Source organism: Triticum urartu, chromosome 3A, assembly GCF_056163025.1.
Source record: "Triticum urartu cultivar PI428250 chromosome 3A, HENAU_Tu73, whole genome shotgun sequence".
Classification (NCBI taxonomy): domain Eukaryota; kingdom Viridiplantae; phylum Streptophyta; class Magnoliopsida; order Poales; family Poaceae; genus Triticum; species Triticum urartu.
In genome coordinates this window covers 241,578,179-241,601,214 of record NC_141875.1, presented here as the reverse complement: position 1 = coordinate 241,601,214, position 23,036 = coordinate 241,578,179, and the positions used below count along the sequence as shown (strand labels likewise).

Genomic DNA, 23,036 nt, shown 5'->3' with positions numbered 1-23,036 from the left:
ATTTTGCTGTTGTCCTTAGTTTGTCTGCCACTATTTTTTTGTGAAAATATCCATGTATGATTTTTGTTTCTGCATGACTAGTTTCAACTTCAACCTACTTCAACTTCAAATGATGGATGAACAAAAATAGGAAGCTAGCAAACTTGTTGACTGACATAAGCAAACGATATACATGATAGAAATAGGCAAACTTGTTCAAACCCTGACACACATAACATAAGGTAGCTGGTTCAACATAACGAAAGCAAACTAAAAATCTAAAACAACAATATTAAGGACAGGCAGAAGTGCGAGCAACACGAATGCAGACTTTCATGCATCCTCATCCCGCGAAGTTGTAGTGGTAGTAGGGGTCAGCTTCCTGCTCTTCTGAAATATCCCAACCTGTCACGATGTTGTCGATTGTCTTCCATAACTTGTACGTGGCGTACGCATCTATTCCTGCATATGTGATGAGGTTATCTGGCAGTGGGCTGGTCCCCCACCTTTTGTGTTCTCCCTTGTCCATGTTCTTCTTCAAGCCTTTGTAGGATTCGTGGATGACGCCTCCTACAACATCGGCCAAGGAGTCGAAGTATTTGCTGGTGTGTGGATCTTTCCACTTGCGCTGCATGTCGATGAAGTTGTTGGGGTTGATCTCCAAACCAGACTGGTTCAGCATCCGCTTGTTGCCTCCAATGCTGAAACCAACAAATGTGTACAATTTCTCCTCCTGCAGGAACTGTTTGAGGCGCTTGGGCCTGCAAGGAGGGAGACACACATTGAAGGTTAGTGTTCTTTTTTGAAGATTTTATTCTTCTGTTTTTTGGTTTTGAAAGTGATAATCCATGAGGTAGATGCTTATGTAGTATAAGTCATGGATGAATGTAGTCCAGAAACTAGTACACAAAGTACTGAAATTAAATTCAACTACACCATGTTATTTTTCTTTTTTGCTGTCTTCAGTGCTTCACCAAATGCTTCACCAAATTCAAGAATCATTTTAACAGATTCAATGATATATGTGCTACTTGATTCAAGTTTAATTTTGTTTTTGGTTGAATAAAAGACCTATACCAGTGCTTGATACATCTTTGTGCATCAATTCTATATCAAGTTCAGAAATTAATTTGAGAAACATGTGCATGAAGATATGGACCTATACCACTTCACCAAACATCTTTTAATACATCAATTATATAAACTATACTGGTGCATCAAGATCAGAATCTATGCTAGCACATCAAGTTCAGAAATTAATTTTGTTCTCAAGTTCAGAATTCTATAAACATTTTTTTTCAGATGCTAATCTGGTGAAAAAATCCACTTCACAATTTCAGAATTGCATGTAAGTTGAGAAACATGTCCTCATGCATACACTTCACAAAGTATAGTAGTTCATCTAGTTGGGAAACTAGTTTAATGAAGTTTTTTGTGAGTAGTACTAGTACAACAGATGAATGAACAGTAGTATGGGTTACCATTTTGTGGCTGCTGCGATGTGCTAAACCAAGCAAAGTTCCTCAACGAACAACTGCAGGACTGCCGCCATCTGTGGAGGTTCCTCATCGCTGGTGAACTCCACATCAACTTCGATGAAGCTCGGATACAAGCTGCCGCCCTTCATCCTGAGCCTGCTCATCACCTCGTCGGCCTTGTCTGGTTCGCTGGTGTAGATGATCTCCAGCGTCTCTTTGCCATGGAGCTCAACCCCTGTGAGGGTTCTCGTGTACTCGCGCTTCTCACCGGGGACGTGAACGTCGACGAGGTCGCTGCTCTTGTCCGACGGCTCGCCATGATGACGCTTGGCGGATGGTTCCTCCGCCATCGCCTTCCTGCGGTGACTGTGGGCTTGGGAGAGATAAGTTTGTGGTTTGTGTGAAGTGGATATTGTAGCGGCAATGGTGGTTTCTGGGAATGAGGCAGAGATGGAAGACGATGGGGTATTTTGCAGTGCGTCGACGGGGATGTGTGGGAGGCGGTTCGTCAGGGGCGTGGGTGTGGTGGTTGTGGGGGTGGGGGTGCCCGTTTGGAGTCCCTTGTGGCAACCGCTTAGTGGGTGGCGCGGGTGGTGGCCTGGAAGAAGCAACTATCCAATTCAAATGGTTTTACTGCTGCACTGACTTGTCTTGTCAAGCTGTACTTATGACCTGCTAAATCCCACTTGCATGTCTCAAGGGTGGTGATGATGGCATTTTGGACTGTTTAGGTGACGTATGCTTTGTGATGTTTTTCCATGAGGATGTTAAGTATTTGTTTTTCCACTGAAGTCTTATAGACTAGTTTATCTGAAGACATTTTTCAGTGCCCTGGGAGTTGTTGCTCAAAACTGGTACTTCTTTTATTTTCAACTGTACTTACCTAAGTTGGGCCTTTATAGTTTTTGTATTCTCATTTTAGTGCAGTTATGGTTTAGTGCTGTGTGAACTGAAATGTAATTTCATACAGCATGCGGTTTTGAAATTTGGTATCGTAGTGCTGTGAGTGGCCTGACTGATCCTGCTTTTTTAGTACTTATGTCATATGTATGATTGAACTGAGTTTTTTTTGTTTTTTTCGGTGTTTTGTGGGGATTGAGATTATTTTACGACCAGACCGTTCGTTGAGGTGTGTACAAATTTTGTATAAATTAGAAATTTAGCAGAATTGACAAATAAATTCTATTTGAACTTCTTTTATTTTAGTAGTTGAACTTGTGAGATTTTATATAAATAAGAAATTTAGCATAATTGACAAATAAATTCTATTTTAAACTTTTTGCATTTTAGTAGTTGAACTTGTCAGATTTTATGTAAATAAGAAATTTAGCATAATTGACAAACATTATATGTTTGAACTTTTTGCATTTTAGTAGTTGAACTTGTTAGATTTTATGTAATAAGAAATTTAGCATAATTGAGAAACATTATATGTTTGAACTTTTTGCATTTTAGTAGTTGAACTTGAAAGTAATATTTAATTCAGTTTTTTAAATTATGTACATTTAACAGATAGGCTATTAAGCTCTCTTCTTTTTAGAGGTTCATTGTTTTTGTATCATATTTTCTCCCTTTTTTATCATAAGTGGTGCAGAGCTAAAATTATTTTAATTTTAATTTTTCGTATTCAAAGTTATTTCCTGTGAACTACTATTTGAATTTATATATTTTCAGTTTCGAACATTTTTCTTGTAGTTTATATTTCTTTGCCTCGTCCTGTGGGTTGTTTAACTGGGCTTATTTGGTGTGGTGTTTGTAAACGATGCAGGCTATTGGGCCGTTTTCCGGCCCAGATAGCTCGTCCGTGCGGCTGTGTAGTGCAGCGTGCGCATGCGCTCTGGGTTTAGTCCCACCTCGCTAGTCGAGGGGGCTCCGAACCTGTTTATAAGCACAGCCGAGGCTCACTGGTCGAACTCCTTTGAATACTTACCTGAGCGCTTATACACGGCGCTCGCTCTCTCTTTTGACCTGTGGGCCCTGATCGGTGGGCCCTGCATTGTGCGGATTACTAGGGATTCACCTATGGGCTCAAGTTCAAGTATCTAGCAACGTCAGGGCCTGCGCCTGACCTTGGGCAGTCAGTTTTTTCATTTTTTGTTTGTTTGAATCTAGTACTTGACTCCAGTAGTAACTTGGACTAAAATTTTTTGATCTAATTCTTGTCAGTTTTGTGTAAGTGTAATTTTAATATGTACTTGCGTGTAGACTAAGTTGTACTGATAGTCCATTCATAGTAGCGCTTACGGTCTGATGCTTCTATGTACTTTTTATTGTAGTAAGTATGTACTGTCCGATCAAGTGTACTAGTACTGTGATTCTTAATCTGCAAGCGACCGACATAAGTGTGTGATGATGCTTCTTAACTTTTTCTGTTTGTAGTACATGTTAATTTTCGAGGAGCTACATATGAATGAGAACACTACATGAAGTACTAACAATTTTTGCTTCAACTTTTGAAGTGTTGTTAAGCAACTCAAATTGAGCTGATTGATCTCAACGTTATGTTTTTCTATACAATACTGAATTGAAACTAGAAATGGAACAACATTGTGTGATTAGTTGTATCATAACTAGTACTTTAGAGCAGCCACAAAGTTCTATTCAGAAGCTACTTTTGAATTTGAAATGATGGATTAACAACATACGAAGCTACCAAACTTATACAATGAGATAAGCAAAACATTGTACTTGATGAAATAAATAAACTTGTTCAACCATGACAAGCACGACATAATCATACTAGTTCAACCCAACAAGAGCAAACTACTAATTTGAAACAACAAGATAAAAGGCAAGCACAAGCGAAAGTAAAACGAAGGCAGGCTCTGATGTATCTTCATCCCTAAAAGGGGCAATAGGGGTGGTCGTAGAATTTCGCAGCCTCCCGCTCTTTTGCAAATTCCGAACCATCTGCGATGTAGTCGATCATGCTCCATGCCTTGTACGTGGCGCATGCATCTACTCCTGCGTACTCGATGAGGTTGTCTGGCAGCGAGCTGGTCCCCCACAGTTTGTAGTCTTCCTGCGTGTTGATTTTCTTCTTCATGCCTTTGTAGAATGGGTGGTTGACGCTGGCTGCAACATCAGTCAAGGAGTCGTACTCTTTTCCTGTGTATGGAACTCTCCACTTGCGCTGAATGTCGATGAACTTGTCGGGGTTGATCTCCAAACCGGACTACTTCAGCTTCTCTTTGTCGCTTTCAATGCTGAAACGGGTAAATGTGAACAACATCTTATGCTGCAACAACTCGTTTAGGCGCTTGGGCCTGCAAGGGGAGATGCATTTTTGAAAATTAGCATTACTTTGATGTTTGAATTATTCATTTTTGTTTTTTTTACATGCAATGAATCTATGAAGTAGATGTTTATGTAGCATAAATAATGGATGAATGTACTTCAAAAACTAGTAAACAAAGTTCTGAAATTAAATTAAGTACATCATGTTATTCTTCTTTTTGGATTATACATGGTTTCCGTCAATGTTGTATGTTCTGCTTTGGTACTAGTTTAGTTTACTTTTGTTGAATAGGATAACACATAAACAGTGCTTCACCAAGTCCTTAGTTTATTTTCTTTTGAAAATAACATTAGATCAAATTCAGAAAATACTTCACTACATCAAGTTCAGAAACATCTTTTTAATACATCGAGTACATAAACTACGCTATTGGATCAAGTTCAGAAACTAGACTAGTAGATCAACTTCAGAAATTAATGTTTCGCAAGATTTTCCAAAATTTAATCCGGTGCATCAGGTTCAAAAATACATTTATAGTGTATCTACTTGAGAAAATGCAGCAGTGCATCCACTTTTCACAAACCACACTAGTACATCTAGTTGGGAAACAAGTTTGATGAAATTTTTAGGATACAGTACTAATAAAACAGATGAACCAAACAGGGCAACTGAGTAGGGTGGCTCACCATTTTGTGGCCGCTGCGATGTGGTACACCAAGCATAGCTCATCGATGCATAACTGCAGGACTGCTGCCATCTGGGGAGGTTCATCTTCTCTGGTGTAGTGCACACCAATGCCGATGATCTTATGAATCTCGCCGCCAGCCTTCCTCTAGAGCCTGGAGATCATCTCGTCGACCTTGTCTGGTTCGCTAGTGCAGATGATCTCCAGCGTCTCCTTGCCATGGAGCTCAACCCCTGTGAGGGTTTTGGTGCACTCGCGCTTCTTGCCGGGGACGTGAACGTCGATGAGGTTGCTGCTCTTGTCCGACGGCTCGTCTTGATGACGCTTGGTGGACGGTTCCTCCGCCATCGCCCTCCTACGACGGCTGTGGGCTTGTGAGAGAGAAGTTTGTGGTTTGTGTGCAGTGGAGATGGAAGGGCAATGGTTGTTAGTGGGGATGATGGAGAGATGGAAGATAATGGGTTTTTTTTTGCAGTGCGTCGACGGGGATTTGTGAGAGGCGGTTCGTCGGGGGCATGGGTGTACTGGGTGTAGTGGCGTGGGGTCGCCGTTTGCACTCCCTTGTGGCAACCGCTCAGTGGGTGGCGCGGGTGGTGGCCTGGAAGAAGTAACCGTCCAAGTACAATGGGTTTTACTACTGCACTGACTAGTCTTGTCAAGCTGTACTTATGACCTGCTAAATCCCACTTGCACGTCTCAGGGGTGGTGATGGTGGCATTTTACTGTCGCACTGATTCGTCTTGTCAAGCTGTACTTATCGGCTGCTTATCCCACTTGCATATGTCAGGGTTGGTCATGATGGAGGTCTCTACTCCTCTAATGTGGTACTTGGGCTGGTGATTGAAGTGTAATTGAACTTACCAAATACCAATGAGACCATGTGTGATGCTAATGTTTTTTTAAAAAAAATTTGTATTTTTTAAAGGATTGTTTATATCAAGACAATCTCTGAGTATTTTTTACAGATAAATTAGATTTTCATTAGTACAGAATGTATTATATTCGCATTTTTGTTTGAGGTAATTATTTTTATGTACTGATGGTCTTTTTGAATTGGGACTGGCAGAAGCAGACATAGCTTTGTTTTTTTCAAAACGATGTTTTTTTGAGGTGTTCACGGGTGTGTTTGTTTTACTCTGCCTTTGTACTGACGACTGGTCAACAGTAGTGTTTTTCGTTAGTACAAATGTATTTGTGACTGCATTCAAAAGGATTATCAAATGTTTTACATAATAATGTGACTGCTCCAGCGGGCACAAATCACAAATTATATCAGTACTAATGTGTACTCTGTCTTTGTACTGACGACTGAGAACTATCAGTACTGATGTACTATAGGAGTTTAAATTTTCCTTGACATATTTTTGCTGCTGAGTTACTGGTCGACAGTAGTGTTTGCGTCAGGTAAATCCAGATAAGTTTTTTCAAATGTATTTGTGACTGCATTCAAAAGGATTATCAATTGGTTTACATAATAATGTCACTGGTCCAGCGGGCACAAATCACAAATTATATCTTAACTATAGTACTGATCGAGAAATTGACGATAACGCTAAATAAGTTTTGGTAACGCCGGTGTTTCTGAAATGTTTCCTCATTGTGTGCCGAGGCAACTAAGAGCACTATGTATTGTTCAGTTGTTCAGCCTTGAGCTTCTCCTAACTGGCCCTGAATGTTGTGCCTTGCCGGCGCCCTTTCCTGGTTGAGCCTTGGCAACTTCATCGTCAGTTTCAGTTTCCTCGTCCCCGACACGGTCATCTTCATTGTCTTCATCTGATTGGTCGTCATTCTCGTCAAACTCTTCTTCTTCATCGTCTTCGCTTGATTTTTTAGAACTCTACACCTTGCCCTGTGTTTGTTCAGCGCCAATGACCTCCTTGCCCACTTTGCACGTGCGGGCATTATGCCCGTCAGTTCCCCCACACTTGCGGCAAGTGTAGCTGTTACGTGTGTTGTCTCCATTGGTAGAAACCTGGGCGGCTCCAATCTGCTTGTACTTGTTGGCAGTGCCATCTGTGCGGAGTGGGCATGTGCGGTAGTTATGGTTGCTCACGACGTTGCAGAATTCGCATGCCCTTATACCGAGAGGTTTGCCGTCCGGTCCAAATTCCACATGCTTGATGGGGCGAGGCAGCTTTTTGGCTGCTGCTGTCGCTGCCTGCGTCTTGCTCTTCCTCCCCTTTGTGTTTGAGAATATGGGTGGTTTAATCACTCTTTCCTGCTGCTGCTGGTAGGATGTGCTATTGTCATGTCGTTCGCCTACAGCACCATCAAGCTCATGATCTCGCATGTGAGCTTGTTGGTGATTTTGAGTGTGCACATGGGCAAGCTCTGGTTGCTGCTTCTCCTCTTCCTCGTTGTCGAACGGGTCAACAGCTCCCATATGATTCAGCTCGGATAACATTGTAGCAATATCCTTCTCAATGGCTCATTGTCCACCAGACCTCCATTTTCAGCAGAATGCATGGCGTCGAGTTCTTGTTCAAGTTTGTCCATGACGACCCGCGACCTCGCCATTTGCTCTTGGCTTCTCAAACTTTTTCTGTGCACCCTCATGTTGAGCGTCAGCAGTGAGCTTTCAATGCATTATTGGGTTGCCTTGTTTGATGCTACTGTCCTCAAGTCATTTCTGTCGAATGTTGGCTGGATGTTTGGGTGTTTGGTGTATCTCCTGAAGATATATTTCTCTGGAACACTGGGAGCCTTAATTGTCTGCATTATGCACAGGACATGCACGCAGAAAAGACATGTATTTGTTTTTGGAAGAGGTGCATGTTTTTTGTCATTTCATTCGAACAAAAACTTTGCAAATAAAGTAGTACAGTATGTAACATCTTTTTTTTGCAGTCCTCACCTGTGTGGTCCCATAGCCTGCACTCGCACTCATATGTTTCTCCCACAGGGTCTGCAACCACCTGGAACGCGTGCTGAGACCATGCAACAGTTTTTGCGGGTTGTTGTAGCGCACGAGGTACTTTGTGGGCTCTTCCGTCTCTGTCGTCGTGAAGAGTGTGCTCAGTTTTAGCCTTTTTCTGATCTCGCTATACACAGCTCGCGAGTAAACCTTTGCCATCTGGGTGTCAAACCCATAGAAGGTCAACGTGTTTTGTTCCTTCTGCACATGCAAGAATGATGACCAAATTGTTAGTTTTCTCGCAGCAAAAAGTTGTCTAACTAATAAAGTTTTACTTTAGTAAGCATGTTTTTTTGTTTCACGACAGGTGATAGAGCTATACCCTGTTACCCATTGTCTCTTGGTTCTCTGTCTGCCTCCTAGTTTTGACGCAGGAGTTTACCTGGCTGACAAACCGGTGTAGGTTTTGTCTCTCACTTACAAAGTTCTTATTGAGCACATAGTTCATGCTCTCACTTCGCTGTGTGGATGTCATTCTGGCGCAGAAAATTTCTTTGAAGTAGGCTGATATCCATTTCTCACGCTCATTCCACATGGCCAGCATCGTGGCATCATCATGGAGGTTGTACCTATCGATGAGTCCTTTCCAGGCATCCTGAAACTCAGTTGGCATGAGGGGCCAGTTGAGGATTGATGTGAATTCTTCTTTCAAGTCTTCGTGCAGGTAGTACAGGTATGCGAGGTGTTCCCTGTACTTCTTCATAATGTGCCAGCGGCACAACTTGTGTACTATGTTCTTGAAAACTTTTGGTATCGCCAAAGCCATTGCCGGGCACTGGTCTGGTAATGAGAAAAGATATGTGGAGTGGTCAGCATATGGTGGTGCATATATACAAATAGAACTGACACAACATTTTTTAACGTGTTATTTTCCTTTTAGTTTTTTGGGGGAAGGGGGTGGTGGTGGTGATGGTTGGGGGTGGTTTTCGCGGTTGTACCTGTGAGGATGCATGTAGGAGCCTTCCCTCTCATGCACCTTAAAAACGTCTTGAACAGCCATCTGAATGATTCTGCATCCTCATCTCTTATCAGGGTGAAACCAAAGAATGTAGTCTGAAAGTGGTTGTTAGTACTGACAAACACCCCAAGTGGCATATGGTACTTGTTGGTCTTATATGTGGTGTCAAATGTTACGCAGTCACCGAAGTCCTGATAGGCCCCTCGGCAGCTTGCATTCGCCTAGAATATGTTCTTAACTCTGTGGGACTCATCGAGTTGCATGTCACAGAAGAATTCCCTGTTTATAGCTTTCATCTCCCTAAAGAAGTTGACAGTCTTTAGGACATCGTCCACATCATCCATCCTTGAATTCTTTGCTTTCCTGGATATTAAAAGTGAATAGTCATTCAAAAATGCATGTTGAACTGGCAATAGGTCATGCGTTGCGTAATATGTTTGTACTGACAGAGGAAAAAATACATAGGCGGTTTATGGGAGGAGAACAAGTTTGTACTTACAGGTTAATCAGGTCTTTGGCATTCATTTCGAGGAAGTAGCTACCAGGGTCATCACCGCCCAGTATGCTCATGATTTGCGCGTGTTCAATGCCTTTGAACTGCAGGTACTTGACGTACTCCAAGATTGTTTTGTCAAAGTTTTTGTGGGAGTGCAAGAAGACAAGCATTTGCGGAGTGAGCTGTAGCCTGTGGTTGTGTTCCCAGACTATCTCTTTTACGACAAGTGTTCCATCCTTTTCAATCTTCAGCCTCATTTCAGCCCCGCAGTTAGTCCTGGCTGTCGTTTTGTTCCGCTGTCTATTTGCTTCAGACACCTTCGAATGATAGACTCCATAGCACGTGTAATAAAGGTAGGCTCTGGTCTTAAACTTGGAGCCTTCCCTGACAGCAAAACCCGCGTGCTTCGCATAGAGGTTGTAGAAGTTCTTTGCTTCTTCAAAAGTTTCAAAGCGCATCTCTAGCCTTGGCAGAACATAAGCTTCAATGTTAGGTGGCTGCACGCAACAGTGAGCAAACAAAAATGCAGTTATGAAAATGTTAGATGGGGTGGTCACAGTACCATGGTATGGACTGTGCTTGTATGTTTTTTTATATGGATACTTACATGTGTATAGCTCTGTGCTGCCTCCGGTGTTTGCTGTTCACCCTGGTGTATGGGCATGGGTGGTGTCACCCTTGGCACATGCCGCAATGCATCTCTTGGAGGGAGCAATGTTGACGAAGATCTCCATCTCTCATTGTACGGCCGTCTCCCCTCAGATTCATTGTGAGGTTGCTCCTGTATATATGGCTCATATCTTGTACTTTGGAACCTGCTAGAGCGGCCAAAATTTCTGTCTCTTTGGCCTGGTCTTCCCGTCGCAACTGCTTTTGCAGCACGGATGATTGATGTTGACAGAGCGACTGGTGGAAGCCTTGTTGCAACCCATCGACGGCATCCTGTCCTTGGCTTTCTGCATGCGCTAGGGAAGGAAAACATTTGTTGTTGGGGATATTGTTGGCCTTGTTGCAACCCACGAGTGACAAAGCTTGTATTCCCAGATATTGGTGTTTGCTGCATAGAAGAACTTGTCCGTGCTTCTGATGATTCCGGTGTATCTTGAAATCTGCCTGTATTGTTGAAGTATCCAGGTGGTATTTCTAGTGTTACCCAACCAGGTGGTGCCCCATATCTGCTTGGCTGATCAAACGCTCGCTGCGTGCGCCACCTTGCTCGCTTCTGCAATGACATACAACAGTTTTGGGATTAATCTTTTCTGCATTTTTCTCGTATACATGCTATGGGTAACATGTCATGCACTGAAGGAATTGTAGAAGTTGAACTTGCATCGCTGGTTGTTGAACTTCAGAGATGTATGGATATATATAACTGATGCATGTCTTCTCTTTTGTTCATCTATAACTTATGCAAGTACACTAGAAGTACTCCTAGTTTATGTATCATTGAACTTACTGTGTAGCATGTGTATTTTTTTTCAACAACATTCTTTCACTAGTTCGAACTGACGCAACTACACGGCATGCACTATTAGAAATAACATGATACAACTTGCAGTGGCAGTTGAACCTTATATAAAGCCTAGTAGCTCCTTGGACTGATGCATAAGTTTGTGTTTTTTGGTTTTGAACTGAAGCTATCATATTAGAGGTACTGACAGTAACCTCGACATCCAAATTGTGCATCAAGTGGCAGGGGTGTAATGAACTGATCTGGCATTTGCAATGTACTAGCAGGTTCTTCTTTCCATAGCAGGACTGATGAACTGATGTACTGACACAAACGTGGGAAGCAGATATTACCTCCAGTTGACTGACTTCTTCTTCTTCCTCTCGTGGTCGGCATACTGGCATGTTCTTGGAAGGCGGCGCCATTGATGCAGCTCCTGCTTGTGGTGGACGTCTGGCGAAGAGGTTTGGGGAGACAGCGTCTTGCGGGGATCACTGCCCCGGAGAAGGAGCCCCGGCGACGGAGGGAGGCAGGAGACGGCGGACCACATCCCCGTCGTTGGATCCGACGACGAAGGGAGCTAGGAGACGGCGGATCACGGCCCGTCGATGGATCCGGCGATGGAAGGAGGCAGGAGACGACGGATCACGGCCCCGTCGATGGATCCGGCGACGGACGGAGGCAGGAGACGGCGGCGGATCCCTCACCGGCCCGTCACGGCACCACGGGCTCCCTCGCTCCGGCTGCCGCCGTCGCTCGCTCACCCACGATGGCTGCCTCCGGCGGAAGAAGGTGGGTTGGGTTCGGTTCGGGCTGGGTCGGGGGGATTGTACGGTAGTCGGCGCGTCGTGCCTATATAGGGCGCGCGGGGGGGGGGGGGTAACAGAATATTATTCTGTTACTAGTAACAGAATAGTCCAGAGTGGGGTAACAGAATATATATATATATATATATATATATATATATATATATATATATATAGTTGCTCGCTGTTGAGGTGACCGCGGAGCGCTCTACTCGCTTCCCTTCGCACGCTCTCTGCCAGTGGTTGGGCGTGCGCACGATCACGTCGGGGGGCCCATATGCATGCGGTTGCGCCACGCGCGTTGCCATGCGATGCAGTTATGTGCGACACGTTGGAGTTACGCGCTGCAAATTAGAACTGCCATCAGGGCCTGCTGCTATTCCTAGCTGTCTGGCTTCCCCTTTAATTCCCGTGCCATTATAACCTTAGTCTATTCAACCTTTCGATCGCGCCCCACAGCAGAACAAGCACACCCACGATGACATATAGAGTGGGGATGTCCAACGGCGCTCCAATGAAATTCGGAGAGCACAGAGTGGAGACCCACGCGAGGGAGACAGATCTCTCAGTGGTGTACACCATCGACCCGGACGTGGTGGACGACTACATCAACAACGTTGAGTAGTTGCTTGCTCGAGACAAGTACAAGGCGGTCAGCATCAACCTCCAGTACACCACCGGTCGTCTCGGCATAGATCAGAAGGTTGCCGTCGCCCAGTTGTGTGTGGGCCATCATGTCCTCATCTACCACTACTGCATGACCACAGAGCCTTGCAACCGTTTCAACAGGCTTGTCAACAGCACCGACTACAAGTTCACCACGGTGGAAACCACTGACGATGTAAACACACTCAGTGTTATGAGCTTGGGCTGCAAGAACCTTGTCGAAATCCGTGACCACTACAGGGTCTAGGGAAGCACGAAGAAGGACTCCCTGGTCGAACTCGCCTTAGCCATCATCGACCCCTACTACGAAAAGATGAAGCAGGATGCCGAGAGAACAAGTCCCCTATCCTGGCACAGGGCCTGGATGCGGCAACTGGATGAACCTCACCTTAGGTTCACGGCCAAGAGCGTGTACACATGCTATGAGATGCACAGGAGGATCGTTGACATGAGGAAGTGCCTCGTTACCCAAATCGACGAGCCCGGATCGAGCTACAAGCATAGAAAGCGTCACAAGAAGTAGATGATGATCGGATGATCGTTTATGCTAGTTAATCATGCATGCAATATATAGTTTACTTTATTGGTGTGTGGAAATGTCATGTGTGTAGTAACCACCTATGTAATTATGTATGTAATAGTTTACTTTGGTGTGTGCAAATGCCATGGTTGTAGTAGCCACCTATATAAGTGGACGTTTAATTTGGTTATGCAAGCATGTCTAAGTGTGTGTGTCTATATATATATATATATATATATATATATATATATATATATAGTAACACTATTCTGATCTTGGGATCAAAATAGTTATTATGATCACAACGCGCCTATATAGCATCGATCCCGAACTTCCTAATCAGCCACGCCCCACCGATCCACCACTTCCCTCGATTCCTCTCGATCCACCGCCCCCTCCCACGCCCTGGATCCCGCACGCTGCCGCCGGCCCTGGATCTGCCACACGCTGCCCCTCCCTCAGATCTCCCCCGTTCCCTGGTCCGGCCAGTGCGCCGCCCCGTCCCCGGATCAGTACGCCGCCCCGCCCCCACCCCATGTTGTGTCCATCGGATCCCACTGCCTCCTCCTACGCGAGATCGAGCATCGTCGCCGGTTTCCTCCCGAGATGCCATGCGATAGTGCTGCCGCGGGCGAGCCACCGCCGCCCACCTCAGCGAGAGCCTGTCGCCCCCGCTGCATCGGCCAGCACCCCCTGCCTCCCCTTCGATGCGACACACCGACGGCCACCACTCGCCTCCCCATCGACACCATGCGCTGGCGGCCACCACCCGACGTCCACTGTGCCTACCTGCCATCCACCTGTAGCTAGAGGATGGCTTGACCTGCAGCAAGAGGACAACATGACCTGCAGCTGGGTGGCCGCATCCGGAAGAGAGGATAGTGGCAGCTGGGTGATGGATCTTGCACGCCGCCCTCCGGCCAGGAGGTTGCCGAGCTGCTGGGTCACCGTCCACCAGCAGCAGAAGGTCGTCTTTCCTACCTCCCCGTACAGAACGTAGACAACACCGAGCTGCAGGTCCATCACCAGCACCAGCAGCAGGTCGTCTTTCCTCTCAAACAGTGAGCTACTATCCGCAGCGTCCTCTCCTCGAGCACTGTCGAGCTGCTGTTGGTGCACCAATTCTGCAGTTCAGCTTGAGTGCGAGAGGAAAGATTTCTGAGATGGCTTAGTTGCTGGTGTTGTCCTTGGGATTTTTTTGTTTTAACCGATCTATTGCTAGTGCTTGGATGTTGAAAACTATTTAGTAGTTGCTTCCCTATGGGGCAAACCAAGCAACAATGACTCCTAAGTCCTAATCTTAGAGTAGTCAAACATGCTAATCCGGAATGCTAGTGCTAATTTGCACTTATACCACTAGTGAATAGTCTTGCTGAGCGTTTGTTTTCGTGTTGTTTCTTTGACTCGGATGGTCACGGTGACCTGTAGACATTGCCTTGCACCGGCCGGTGATGGTTAATTCATGTCAGATGTAGGATATACTCACTGGTATCTATGAGTGTGTTTGGTTCAAGAAAAGAAGTGTAGAGGAAATGGGAATCAGATTACGGCAGTAACGTAAACGGAATGAGGGAAAACAAGAACCTGCTCGCCAAATAGTTAGTCGTCAATGCAAAAAATATCCTCTCCAAATTGATTATATAACCTAAACAGATAGAACCACGGATCTGACAAGGATTTTACTTACTACCGCTACTGTATAAGCAAAAGGCAGTAACTGAAGAGGAAGAAAAGGCAATATGAATTGTCAATTCGTGACCTAAGCCATGTCCAAGCAGATCCAAGGGATGCTTTGGACTACCCATGAGATCATTCACATCCGACGATTCAGTTTGATGTGAGTTACACCAACGATTCAGTTTGATGTTACAAGGAAGCACCAATGTCCCTATGTATGAATTTTTGTCTAGAATGCAAAGGAAAAATAGTTTGGAAAGTTATTATTATGGTTCCAAATTTTGAATCTTGCAAGTGGTTGCTAGTGGCATTTCAACTATTATGTTATCGTTTAAATTTATTGTACAAAAAGAACACCACCTACCAAATTCGCTTGAAAATTAGAAGAGTTGACACAGGAAATGGTAAGTTGTACACCCACGCAGGCCACCTCCACCTTCTTCCACAGCTGCACCCCACGGGTCTCGATGACCGCACACAGCCGAGATCGAAGGATACCGACGGCGACCACCAGCGCACTCGCTATCACGCATAGACAGCAGCGATGGCCGAATCCGACCTTCTATGACATGATCTTTCTTCCTTCCTCCTCTACCGCCGTGACCTTCCTCCTCTGCCTCTGTGGCCTTCTTCCCTCCCTTGCCTACCTAGACCGCCGATTCGATGCAATATCCCCTACCAGTGACCCACCCTTGAGCTCACTTTCTCCCCCCACCACCGGCATTGCAAACTAGCGGTTTGTGTATATGCCTCAAAGGAAAAAGTGTAGTTTTTGTAAGTTTTTACCTTGGCTCAGTGCATCCTCTCTCTCTTTAGTTTACAGGAGACGTTCATATACAGCGACAACAACAAAGTTAATGTTGTCAGAAAAATTGAAGTCCATGTATATGCAGGGGCACACAAAAACACTTGTGGCCGACAAAAAATGTTCCTTCCGTTTATCCGCAAACAGTCTTTCTTGATGCCTGCTCATTTTACAGTGATTAAATGATGTTTTTTATGGTTCGTGTTGGTGCTCGATGTTGACTGTATTTTCCGCATTTCTAAAAAATGTAGAAGTTCAAATCAAAATACCCCAAGCAATTTGATGTTTATATAAAACTCGGATATTTCAAGTTACTAAAGGAAAAGGTAATAAGTTCAATTTAAAATAATGGAGAAGTTCGATCTTTATAAACCAAGAAGAAAAAGAACCCTCACCGACAAAATGTGAACTCTAGACGTTCAAATTTAAGTAAAAATGGGAAGATCAAAGAAAATGTTGGGTGTTTTAAAATAATTCCCTCATTCAATTACAAATTAGAAACAAAAATGCTCTATCTGAAAATAGTTCCTCCTACATGGAGTGTGTTTCATATACGAAAAAGGAATAAAAAGTCAAAGTCTAAAAAGATATGGAAGTTCAAATTTAAATAAGTGAGTGGTTCGATGTTTATTACATAACAAGGACTTTTCCCCTATACAAATGAATAACAGCAAAAGTCCTAATTAAAAAATGAAGTTGTTTGATGTTTATAAAAATCTTAGATTTCCCCGATACTAATGATTAAAACCAGGAAGTTCAATTTAAAAAATAGAGTAGTTCAATGCATATTAAAAACTTAGTTTTTTCTCTTTACTAAATAATAAAACCAAAGAAGTTCAACTTTTAAAAGCAGAGTATTTGATATTTATTTGAAAAACTCAGTTTTTTCGGTTACTAAAGAATAAGACCAATAAGATCTATTCAAAATAACGAAGAAGTTCAACGTTTCTAACAAAACTCCATTTTTCACATTTCTAAAAAGCGCAGGAATAAGTTGAAAAAGAAAGTTAGAGCGGTACTATAACTATAAAAAACTCAGATTTTTTCCGTTACTAAAGTGAAATAGACAGAAGTTCAAATTGAAAACAAACGGAAGTTCACGTACTGCATGGTGTGTGTTTCGTATGAGAAAATAGCAGTAAAATGGCGAAGTCCAAAATTTTTGTTGCTAGAAGTGTAAGTGCACAGACCGGGAAAATTCAAAAAGTTCCTCTTGTTCAACAAGTTTCCACAACGAAAACTCAAATTAAAATAACAAAAAAGTTAATTAGTAAATGGATTTTCTCGTTTCTAAAAGAAACCTAGAAGTTCAAATTAAATTAATGGAGCAGTTCAAAATTTCATAAAAAACAATTTCTCTGTTAAAATAAACCTAGAAGTTCAAATTTAAAAAGGGAGCGGCTCGATGTCTATCAGAAATTAGGATATTTTTCGTTACTAAAAGAAATAAAACCGGGAAGTCTAAATTAAAAAGATGGAGAAGATCGATGATTATAGAAAACTCGGTTTTTCCTCGTTATTAAAAAATGGAAACAAGAAGTTAAAAATTAAATAACAAGAAGTTCAACTTTTAATGATAGAGCGCTTCAAAATTTCATAAAATAGATTAAGAAATAAAACCAGGAAGTCCATATTAAAAAGATGGAGAAGTTCGATAATTATAGAAAACTTGGATTTTCCTCGTTATTAAAGAATGGAAACAAGAAGTTCAAAAATAAAAAAACAAGAAATTCAACTGTTAAAAAATAGAGCACTTGAAAATTCATAAAAAAGGATAAAGAAATAAAACCAGAAAGTTCATATTAAAAAGATGGAGAAGTTCGATGATTATAGAAAACTCAGATTTTCCTCGTTATTAAAGAATGGAAACAAGAAGTTCAAAAATAAAATAACAAGAAGTTCACTTTTAAAAAATAGAGCGCTTCAAAATTTCCTATAAAAATTAAGAAAATCAAATTAATATTCATAAAAAACTCAGATATTTTCATGTAACCATGAGAAGTTTAGATTGATAACCATCAGAAGTTCATGTACTACACGGTGTGCATTTTGTATTAAAATAAAAAAGAGCAAAGACTAAAAGTTTTGTTGTTATAAGTTCAAGTCCTCGGTCGGATGAAAAATTATTGTGAGAGAGGTTTGTACAAAAGGAATATTATTTGTGTAACACTGGCGAATGAATGAGATAATTATAAACGAAAGTACGTCACAGAAGTTCAACGTGAAAACATCATGAAGTTCGACTACTACGCTGAATGAATTTCAGATAAAAAACTTTTAAAATCATCGCGAGTATGAAAAAGCGATCAACACGGGAAAGTTGTGTGCTTACAGCAGCTTTCCACCGGTATATCACTTGCTCAATTCCGGTGAGTGGATGGAGAGCTGCGGGCAAAAAAATCACGTGAAAAACAGAGTGAAGTTCGGGTAGACGCATCGAGAAGTTCAGGTTCTTCACGCGGTGCATTTTCGAAGATTTTGTTTCGCGATAAAGGCAGAACGCATGATCCCGCCGTTTTCGAAATTACTTGAAAACGGCTAGGAATCAGAGAAAACCATCAACATGAAAAAGTTTCGCATTTTTCGTAGCTTTTCAGCGGTATATTATTTGCCCCGTTCCGATAACGTTTGTAGAAATTACGGTGAAAATATTTTTTTCTGCATTTTCGAAACTGACTTAAAACCGTAAAAATTTGGGAGAAACAATACATACCAAAAAGTTTCGCATTTGTTCAAGCTTTCCAATGCCATATCATTTGCTACATTCGGACGCATGGTTAAAAAATTAGCTCGAAAATACGAACTCGGTAGGACTTGGGCCATTTTCTAAATTACTCTTAAACCATTCAAAATTTGAAAAAAACTTTCAAGATGAAAAAGTAGCGCATTTTCATAAGCTTTCCAATGCCGTATCATATGCCTCCATGGATTAGCCGTTTAGAAATGACATCGAAAAAACGAACTCAGCTGTTCGGTTTATGAAATTTTATATTTTTTCAAATTACTCGTTAACCATAGGGAATTAGAGAAAACTTTCAACATGTGGAAGGAGCGGTTTTGCAGCAGCTTTCCAATGCCATATTATATGCCTCATTCCGATAAACGGTTTAGAAATGCGATCGAAAATACGATTCACGTTTTTTGTGCGAAGAAAAAACGGTTTTCAAAACTGCTCTTAAACTGCTTATATTTTGCCAAAAATTTAAGTTGGGTCATGATATTGGTGTCCATAGCTTTCCAACATATGTCGCAAGCCCCATTTGGGCAGTGTTGGTGGAAGTACAACCTAGTTCACAGGGAAGTTCAACGTACTACTAGCGGGGCAGGTCAGGTGGTGATCAGAATATTATTCTGATTCCGTGATCAGAATAGTGTTTATATATATATATGTTGTTGTTCTATATGCAATCCCATCGCACAAAACACACGTCTTATTAGCAGCAACCGTCTGTGTTATTATCGGTCTTCACACAAATTTCTGATTATAGTCCTGTTTGCCGCGTATCACACACATCTTGTTAAGTTGAACCATTTGTGTTCTCATGTGTCAACGCAAACAGTTCATCCGAGTGAACCGCATGCCGTATATCGCACACACCTTCATCTGGCTGACCGTTTCTTTTGTGTTGCCTAATCACAAACAGTTCATCCGAGTGAACCATATGTTGTATATCGCACACACCTCCATCTGGCTTCCCGTTTCTTTCGTTCCTCCTCATCGCAAACAGTTAATTGAACTGAACTGTATGCCCTGCATCTCACTCGCAACTAAAATCTGAACTGTTTTTGATGGCTCCGCCATCACAAACATTTTGCACCTTTTTTGACGGTTTTTTACACCACCGTTTGCGATTATGGCATTGCACATAGTTTCGTTGAAGGGTCTCTGATTGTAGTGTCGCGTTAGCAGCATCCTGCAGTAGTGGTAGTACCACTATGTGCGTTCTACCACATCTCCTTTTCCTTCGCTCGGTAGCATTGCAACCCCAGTGGTAGTATCATTGGGGAGAGTGGTAGTACTGCTCCGGCGGCACTACTGGCTCTTGGCCTTGTGCCATTGCACTTACTACCCGTGACTGCCACTCCTGGAGCGGTAGTACCGCTTGTGTGCGGGCTGAGGAGTGCATAACGGTTGGATTTGTTCCCCACTATAAAAGGGGGTCTTCTTCCTCAAGAAGACTCACCTGTTCCTACCCTAACTCCATTGTTGCTCAAAAAGCTATTTTCGTCCGATCTCTCTCCCTAGCCAATCAAACTTGTTGATTATCTAGGGATTGGTTGAGAAGGCCCCGATTTACACTTCCACCAAGAGAAATTTGATTTCCCCCACTAATCCCTTGCGGATCTTGTTACTCTTGGGTGTTTGAGCACCCTAGACGGTTGAGGTCACCTTGGAGCCACATTCCATTGTGGTGAAGCTTCGTGATGTTGTTGGGAGGCTTCAATTAATTTATGGATATTGCCCCAACCTTATTTGTAAAGGTTCAGTCGCCACCTTCAAGGGCACCACTAGTGGAATCATGACATCTCGCATTGTGTGAGGGCGTGAGGAGAATACGGTGGCCCTAGTGGCTTCTTGGGGAGCATTGTGCCTCCACACCGCTCCAACGGAGATGTACTTCCCCTCAAAGGGATGGAACTTCGGTAACACATCCTCGTCTCCATCGGCTCCACTTGTGGTTATCTCTTACCTTTACTTTGTGCAAGCTATTAATGTGTTGTATCCTTTGCTTGCTCTTGTTGTTGTTGTTAGCATCATATAGGTTGTTCACCTAGTTGCACTTCTAGATAACCTTTTGTTGCTAAACCTAATTTGTTAAGAAAAGTTAAAAATTGGTAGTTGCCTATTCACCCCCTCTAGTCAACCATATCAGTCCTTTCAATTGGTATCAGAGCCATGTCTCTTTATTAAGGGTTTGACCACCCGAAGGGTATGGTTGACGATGGTGGTAGTGGGGATGAAGTGACCGAGGCCATGGAGTTGACTTCGATCACCCGAGACAACTTAGATGAAGCTATGGCTTCACTTAAAACGTCTATGACGACCGAGGTCAATTCCATGCTCAAGGAATTACTTGAGGGGTTGAAAACTCCTCCTGCTCCGTTACTTGTGGTTAATCCCACTGCATCGAAGTCGGAGGCCAATTCCGGCAAGGAAGCGGCTAGAGGTACTCATACCTCCTCCCCTCAAAACAAGAATGGGATGGGAACCTGATACGTCTTCATCGTATCGATAATTTTTTATTGTTCCATGCCAATATTATACAACTTTTACATACTTTTGGCAACAGTTTATATGATTTATTGGACTAACCTATTGATCCAGTGCCCAATGCCAGTTCCTGTTTGTTGCATGTCTTTTGTTTCACAAAATATCCATATCAACCGAAGTCCAAACATGATAAAAATTTATAGAGAATTATTTTGGAATATTTGTTATTTTTGGGAGGTGGAATCATCACAAACGGTGGCCCACAACCACCACAAGACACCTAGGCGTGCCAGGCAGCCCAGACGCGTGGTGGTGGGTTGTGCCCTCCTCGTACATCGGTTGGAGCTCTACTTCGGGCGCAAGGAATCTTATATCCAGAAAAAAATCATGTTAAAATCTCAATGCAATCGGAGTAACGGATCTCCAGGAATATAAGAAACGGTTTTCAGAAAACGGGAACATCGAAACAGAAGAGAACAGAGAGGGAGAACCAATCTCGGAGGGTCTCCCGCCCCTCCGCCGCCACGGAGGCCATGGACCAGAGGGGAACTCTCCTCCCATCTAGGGGGAGGCCATGGAAGAATAAGAAGGAGGGGGGCTCTTTCCGCCTCTCTCCCGGTGGCGCCGGAACGCCACTAGGGAAATCATCATGTGACAGCGATCTACTCCAACAACTCTATCATCTTCACCAACATCTTCATCACCTCCCCCCATCTATATTCAACGGTCCACTCTCCCGCAACCCGCCATACCCTCTACTTGAACATGGTGCTTTATGCTTCATACTATTAACCAATGATATGTTGCCATCCTATGATGTTTGAGTAGATTTTTGTTGGCCTATCAGTAATTGGTGAATTGCTATGGTTGGTATAATTTGCTTGTGGTTATGTTGTTGTGTTGGGGAACGTAGCATGCAATTTCAAAATTTTCCTACGCTCATGCAAGATCTATCTAGAAGATGCATAACAACGAGACGGGGAGAGTGTGTCCACGTACCCTCGTAGACCGAAAGCGGAAGCATTTACTTAACGCGGTTGATGTAGTCGAACGTCTTCTCGATCCAGCCGATCAAGCACCGAACGTATGGCACCTTCGAGATCTGCATACGTTTAGCTTGATGACGTCCATCGAACTCTCACTACTACAGGATGCTTCTAACACGACACTACGATCAGAGACCCTTCGACGAAACTGTGTGCGATGCAACAATCACAAACGATGTTGTAAAATAACCATCAAGAAGGTGCAAAAAATTTGCGATCACGGATGCATCAAACACGGTTTAGATTTTAGTTGCGTGTGCGATCCAGGGCATACGGTTCAGTTCAATGAATCATTTGTGATGAGGAGGAACAAAAGAAACGGGGAGCCAGATGAAGGTGTGTGGGATATACAGCATACGGTTCACTCAGATGAATTGTTTGTGCTTAGGCAACACAAAAGAAACAATTAGCTAGATCAAGGTGTGTGCGATATACAACATGCGGTTCACTCGGATGAACTATTTTCAATTAGGCAACACAACAGAAATGGTTCAACCAGATTGTTGGGGATATGACTATTGGGTATGACCTGCCCAGGAGGGGCTGGGTTATCCCAATGGCGGTTCATCAAAACAAAGCCCATGAAGATGTTGAAGATGACGGTTCATGAAGTAGACATACTAAAGGGCCCAAAGCCCAAAGGCGGCTTAAGGCCCATAGGTGTAAACCGCCATATATGTATGACTTGTATTGTAAGGCAAGTGTAATTAGTCACTAGGCCGGACACGTTGTTTATGAGCCGGCCGGGACTCTGTAAGCCGCTGGGCGTCAATCTATGTATATAAAGGGACGACCCGGTGGCGGCTTAGGCAAGAGACAACAGATCAAAAGCTATGTCAAGCGTATTCGCTCCTTGGTAATCGAGACATAAGCAATACCACCTCAAACTGGATTAGGCCATTACCTTCACCGCAAGGGGCCGAACCAGTATAAACTCCTTCTATCCTTTGTCCCATTTAACCCCTTTAAGCTAACCATGTTGCGATGGCTCGACGACTAAGTCCTTCCGCTAGGACATCTGTCGTGAAAATTCCACGACAGTTGGCGCACATCGTGGGGCCAACACACGGTGGTTTTGAGTTCTTAGAGGGCAACTTTGAAGGGAT

The 23,036-nt window shown here is 43.2% G+C and overlaps 2 protein-coding genes across 2 annotated transcripts; both read right to left on the bottom strand.

Moving 5' to 3' along the window:
* Window positions 1–322: 322 nt before the first annotated feature.
* Window positions 323–1,807, bottom strand: LOC147979340 (uncharacterized). Its single transcript, XM_087515163.1, has 2 exons — window positions 1,512–1,807; window positions 323–740 (listed from the first exon to the last, which is right to left on the bottom strand). Exons 1-2 carry the CDS (start codon window positions 1,805–1,807, stop codon window positions 323–325), a joined length of 714 nt encoding a protein of 237 aa, XP_087371289.1.
* A 6,159-nt stretch (window positions 1,808–7,966) lies between these two features.
* On the bottom strand, window positions 7,967–11,748 carry LOC147979339 (protein FAR1-RELATED SEQUENCE 5-like). Its single transcript, XM_087515162.1, has 8 exons — window positions 11,552–11,748; window positions 10,907–10,970; window positions 9,752–10,245; window positions 9,492–9,615; window positions 9,233–9,347; window positions 8,677–9,074; window positions 8,235–8,495; window positions 7,967–8,092 (listed from the first exon to the last, which is right to left on the bottom strand). Exons 1-8 carry the CDS (start codon window positions 11,746–11,748, stop codon window positions 7,967–7,969), a joined length of 1,779 nt encoding a protein of 592 aa, XP_087371288.1.
* Window positions 11,749–23,036: the final 11,288 nt, after the last annotated feature.